General features: G+C 51.4%; 1 protein-coding gene across 7 annotated transcripts in view; it reads right to left on the bottom strand.

The window, feature by feature from the left end:
* NFYC (nuclear transcription factor Y subunit gamma) overlaps positions 636–6,000 on the bottom strand; it is a 66,090-nt gene continuing 60,725 nt past the window's right edge. For 4 of the 7 annotated variants that reach the window (XM_005678629.3, XM_018042463.1, XM_005678630.3 and 1 more), the window contains 3 exons: positions 5,339–5,446; positions 2,900–2,959; positions 636–1,646 (listed from right to left, as the gene is read on the bottom strand). In XM_005678629.3, the coding sequence (XP_005678686.1) occupies positions 1,527–1,646; positions 2,900–2,959; positions 5,339–5,446 (288 nt within the window). In that variant the 3' untranslated portion in view covers positions 636–1,526. The remainder of the gene's footprint in view (positions 1,647–2,899; positions 2,960–5,338; positions 5,447–6,000) is intronic. The other 3 variants (XM_018042445.1, XM_013962939.2, XM_013962937.2) reach the window with 3 other exon arrangements.

The following is a 6,000-nucleotide window of genomic DNA, read 5'->3' as shown; positions in this document are numbered from 1 at the left end:
TGTGGGTCTGAGAGTCAGACTTGAAATCATCTATTAAAGCCTCTTCCCCAGCCTGGCCTCCACCCCTTTAGAGAGTCCTGGAAAGAAGCTGCCCAAGGTTTTATGACATATTACTACTTGAGAAAACAAGAGGTCCTCTCCTGGCACCCAGCTCTCTGCTCTTCCCATGACATCAGGCCTCATTCTAGCTGTAAATGGCATGGTGAAGGTAAGGAAGACAGCTCACCACTGCCTCTGTGCCCAGTGAAGAAGTGGCATGCTCTTTCTCTGCTCCCTACTTCAATTGATAGGCAGCAAGTCCTGGCTGTAGACGCCTTCTGACCTGCTGGCTGACAAGGGGCCTGGGCCGCCCTCCATGGCAGATGCCAGGCCCCTGGTAATGGGCATGGCCATAGCAGGCAGCTCAGAGTGCCAGCACGTGCCAAGGCCAGAGTGGAGGGACTTACTCAAGGCCTTGCTTGAAGGAGAGAGAGACCTTCCTCTGTGAGCGATGCTCTCTTGATCCTCCATCAAGAAGGACATAGGCTGAATCTGGCCCACGTGCCACACACAGCCCAGGAAGTAAGGCAGGCAGGCAGGCAGCCCCAAGCAAGGGTCCCATGAATGTCCTCAGACACAGAAACCCAGACTCCAAATTATCTAAAATGAGATTTATTGCATTTCATGCAGTTTGAAGTCCATGCAGCAAAGGAGACTAGCACAATTTTTAATGCATTTAAAAATAAAATAAAGTTGAAAACGGGGGGTGGAGGGGTATGCACAAAGTTCTAGTCTCCTTGGGTCCCTGGAAAAGAAGGGTTTGGGAATGAAACCATCCACTCTCCATGGCAAATGAGTCTTATAAATGCAAGGAATGTTCCCACGGCCTCTGGAGGAAAATCCACAGAGCTCTGGGGCAGGAGCAGGGCCCAGGGAGAAGAGCACTAGTGGAAAGGAAGCTACACATGTCACCTAATTTCACCTGAGGGCAGAACATGGTGGCGAATCCTGGGGCAGCGGCTGTTCTAAGAGTCAGGAGATACACACACCCCTGGGGAAATCTGCTCCTAAAAGAAGTGGCGGTAAGAACCCAAAAAAGTAAAACAAAAGAAATATTTCTTAACCACACTCTGAGAAAATGCCATAAATATGTTATTTAATATTTTCATTTCATAGCATTGGACACACAGCTCAACATATTGAAATATTGATTCCTTGGAGAAAATAAAAATGAGAAAAAAGGAAATAAAAAATATTGCATCTTTCTGTTGGAGAATCTCGGCCCCCAGGCTCAGGGCGTTGTGCACCAGTGTCCTAGCCTGCAGGAGGCACGGAGGTCAGCGGGGTCCTCTGGGGAGGGAGGTGGTGCCCATCGCCTGGGGCTGTATGGCAAAAATTGTGTTGGGTGTCCTTGGCCTTGCCAGCTCAGGCCCTCAGTCACCGGTCACCTGGGGGGCCTGCCATCGGAGGGCTGGTTGGCTGACTGGATGAACATGGGGTATGGCAAAAATTGTGTTGGGTGTCCTTGGCCTTGCCAGCTCAGGCCCTCAGTCACCGGTCACCTGGGGGGCCTGCCCGTCGGAGGGCTGGTTGGCTGACTGGATGAACATGGGCTGGGCGAGGTCCTGGCCAGCAGGCATGGTGACTTGCTGGATCTGGTAGAGCTGCTGAGAGGAGTGGAGAGGAGAGAGGAGAGAGTGAGGTCACCCCTGGGAGAGGTGCATGCAGCTCCCTACGGGCCTTGAGTTGGCTGGGGGCCCCCGGATGCCTCAACTACCACCCACTGCACAGCATTTGAAGGGGGAGGGGAAGCAGCAGTCTGCTGGGTTGGGGGCAGCAGACCCAGGAGGCGCCAGCCGGTGGGAGGGGGGTGGGCAGGGAGGAGGTGAGGGGGGTTGCATTTCCTGTGGCTTTCACTTCTCTGGGCTCTGCCTATCCCGTTAGCTCAGAGCCTCAAGCTTGCTGCATGCTGTTCCTCTGACAAACACAAGCAATCTGAACCACTGTACCAGCAGCCTGGAAGTCAGCATTTCCCCAACTCTTGGTAATCTTCACTGGCAGGGGCGGTAGGGATTATCCCCTCTCTTTTTCCTTAGAGTGTCTGGTTCAGGCCGAGGCCCATGCACAGGCCCTGATGGGCAGTCAGGTCACCTGGGATTAGTTGCTTCCTATAGCCAAGACCCGTGAGGGGTAGAGAAGATGCTCACCGAGCCACTAAGAAAGGTTAGGGTCAACTGGACACAACTTCTCAGGTGTTTCCACAGAAACCCCACGGCTAAGACCCCCTGACACAGGAGACCTGAGTGTGAGCCTAGCACCTGGTGCTGGCAGAAGCCAGAGCTGGGTCTGGATGCCAGCTCCTCCCCTCTCTGGGCAGCAGAGAGCATAGGCTTACGCATGCCATCCTGCCATGTCCTCAGCGGTCTCCGGGGCCAGAGCACGGAGGGAAAGGCGGAGGGAAAAGGGAAGATTCCTTCCTCACGTGGGTTTAGAATTACTGAATTCCAGGCACAGAGAGAGCGGAGAGGTCACGTGTTCTCTGCATTTCAACTAATCCATGAGATTAGAAAGAGCACAGCTTAGAGAAAAGCTGTTCTTAAAGAAGGAGACTGGAGACTTGCATGCTAGTCCTGGCTCTGCAATGAATAGCCAGGCAAGCACAGACAAGGCACTTCCCACCTCTAGGGCTCAGTTTACTCATCTGTAAAATGGGCACGGGGGCTATATAAAGTCTAGGGTTATTTTAAACTCCCACAAGTCTATAAACCTAGAGGACAGCCAAGACTTGTTTCTAACAACTTCTGTCCACTTATTGTTAGAAGATGATGGGACAGCTCCCCTAAGCACCAAACCCACAGATAGCACCTGCTGCCCTCCAACAACTCCCCATCCTCTGTGCCTGCCTTGGCTGGCGTCCTACCTGTCCATCCGTGAACTGGCTGAACTGCTGTTGTCCTTGCTGGACCTCTGTCTGAGTGATCTGTAGGAATCAAGAAGGCAAAGTAGGCAGATGAGCTGCAGGGTCTGGTCCAGCAGTCCACCAGCCTACCAGCCAGGAGAGGGTCATGAAGATCAAATGGACAGTGCATACGAGGTGCCCAGAATGAGACCTGGCACAGCACAGCAGCTTGACGAGTAGCAGGAAAGCAAGGGTCCCTCCCCACGCCCAAGCACTGATGGCTACTCAGAGTTGGCATCACAGACAGGCCCATGGAGATGCCAATATACAACTTCCGCAACCATCTCTCTTAATGTCCACCCAAACTCCACCCCTACCCAAAACCACCCCTCACTACAAGGTCTTTCTGAGGGCTGAGGCTCAAGTCAAAACAAAAACACCTAGCTCTTAGATGCTGACAGGACAGGGCACAACATTTACAGTTTAGGCAGAAACCCTAAGAGTCTGTCTTTCAACCTATGATGGCAGACTGCAAACACTTGGCAAAGTGGTGAGTAGTCGGTGGGCTCCAAACCAAACCCTTATCACTTAGATTATCTCACTGGAATATGAAACACCCTGGCAAGCAGGTGGCCTTGGCCCTAGAAGGCCTTGTGGCAAACCTATGAAGTACTTTTTCCGAGACAGGCCACACACAACCCTCTGGGCCAAGGGTGGGGGCGGGGGACAGTAAGGAAACAATTTGTCACACGTACTTAAAATCTTATGTGGGCATTTTAAATACATTTTAAAAGGAATTTACTGGCATGGAGAACTGCCATCATCTAATGCCAGCTGCTAGAGACAGCTTGGTAGACTTCAAAAAAGACTGAAGAATGTTTGTGTGTGTATGTGTTATCTATGGAGCATTTGACTAGCTCATGTTTTCTGTGTACCTTCTCCTGGAATCATCACAGCCACCCTGCAAGGCAAGGGCTGTCTTCTCGAGTGTCCTCACAATGGCCAAAAACAAGCCATCAGGCCTACCCATGGGGCTGTGAGAACAACAAGGGGACAGGTGTGAAAGGGGTTTCTGAACTACTGTTCTGTTTTGAATCTTTCTCCTCTCACGAGGGCAGGAGTTAAGTTTTGTCTTTCCATCTCCCAGTGCAAAGGAAGTACTGAAGAAATGCCTGCAGGATAAAGGAGTGATCCTGAAACAAATGGAAAATATACCTCATAGATGAGGTTTTCATTGTGCCCTGTGGTCAGCAGGACTGCCCTTCACATCAGTTGAACAGAGTTTCATTTACCTTTAAATTCTATTTACATATAATTTATTCAACAGTCATTCAGCAAACATTTACTGAGCACCTACTAAGTGCCAAACTGTTACAATCCGTCAATCGGTTGTTATGAAGACTATTGCCTGTCCTTGGGTGCCTCTTCCTGCTTCTTTCTTCCTCTCTGTAACACCCAACTCTCCCCACTTTCTGGCTTTAGTTCCTGGTCCCAAACTTGACCTCTGGGGAACCAAGAACTCTTCCTTCTCATTTCTTCCCATCCTCTGCCACAGAAAGTTTCTGGATCTTAGGCTAGAATCGTACAAGTTTAAAGGGGGCGGGCACACTAAAGGGTGGGGCAGTCTTTAGATGTGGTTCCCTGTCAGTGAGCAAGCCAAGGAAGCCTGGATTTGGAGGCTTTTCCCTTTAACCATCCCAGAGACCACACGGAACTCAGAAGCCCTGCTTTGGGCTCATTCCTCATATTTTCCCAGAGGAGATCTTTGGAGACCTGCTCCACAAACTCAGCTCTGTCACCACTGTCAACAGATACATCACCAGAAATGCAACTGGGCCAGACAAGTCCAGCTCTTAAACGATCACTGCTTTTTTGGGTCTGAGGCAAAAGAATTGATTAACAATGCCTCCCCGTCCAGCATCCATGTCCCCTGCAAATAATGCCCACACCTGCAATCCCCACGCCCCGGGAGGTGGCCCCCTCAGCACCTGTGGCTCACAGTATTCAACATCTTGGGGTGTGAGGGGAGAGGAGGGGGCACAAGAAGGTGTGGCGGGGGGGGAGCCTAAGTAGCTTTCCAAAGGGCACAGAATATGCCAGGACACAACAGTCATTCGGGTTTAAACATGGAAACTGAGCCTGACAATGAGGCAGCCTGTGAAAACATTTCCTTCAGTCAGACCTGCGCCTTTACACACATCGGGCTCTCCTCAGGTATCCTGAGACTTCCCCTGCCTTGTGTTTCCTTGTCCCTCGAGGACAGTGAAGAGACACACTTTGAATCCAATCCTCTGATAAACCCCATCTGTCCCCTGGGGTGCAGAACACATGTGCAGAATGTGGAGGTGGCTCTTGCTAAAGATGAGGTGGCCAGAGAGTTGTGTGCTGAGCCCTCCTTTGCAGTCAGAAGCCAGCTCCTGCTGGTCCCCAACTCAAGCCCTGCATCACTGGGGGACATACCTGTTGAGCATTGGTGGCAAGCGTCTGGATCTGTCCTTGTACGACTTGGGTGCCTGATACAGGCTGGGCTAAGCGGATATACTGCAGCTGGCCGGCGTTCAGCTGCACCTATGGCAAGGGCAGAGACAAGCAGACCATAGGGGACTGAATGCAACCTCGAACAGGCAAACTTTCCACGACAAGAAATGCTGATTGTCCCCTACCCACCACCCAAAGAAGCCAACTCTGAAAAGCTCCTTTTAAACAGAGACCCAAACAAGCAAAACCGTAACATCCCAACCCCATCAGTCACACAAAAGAGCATGCTCCTTGAATGGACTCGGGGGAAATTCCCAGAGGGTGTTGTCACACACGTGAGAGCTGCACGGCTGGACCCTCAGCATTCACTGGCTCTTAGCTGTCTGCTCACAGTTTATGCTAGGAGTTTATGCCCAACTGTCTGACATTATTGGAATGCTTGTACCTTAAGTGTGGGCCTTTCTCTCCTCCATCTCCACCCTTCACTACTCCAGTTCCTAGCTAATCTAACACTGAGAAGAGCCCCACCATCCACCAGGAGCCCAGAGCAGATGGCCATCATTCAGGACCACAGCCCGAGAACTACCCAGCCCCATGCTGCACATCTTGGAAGAGAAAGCTGGCCTGCTTAACTATCTCTGTCC

This window comes from Capra hircus, chromosome 3, assembly GCF_001704415.2.
Source record: "Capra hircus breed San Clemente chromosome 3, ASM170441v1, whole genome shotgun sequence".
NCBI lineage: Eukaryota > Metazoa > Chordata > Mammalia > Artiodactyla > Bovidae > Capra > Capra hircus.
Note: the sequence above shows the minus strand (reverse complement) of the source record. Positions and strands in the feature narration are given on the sequence as shown.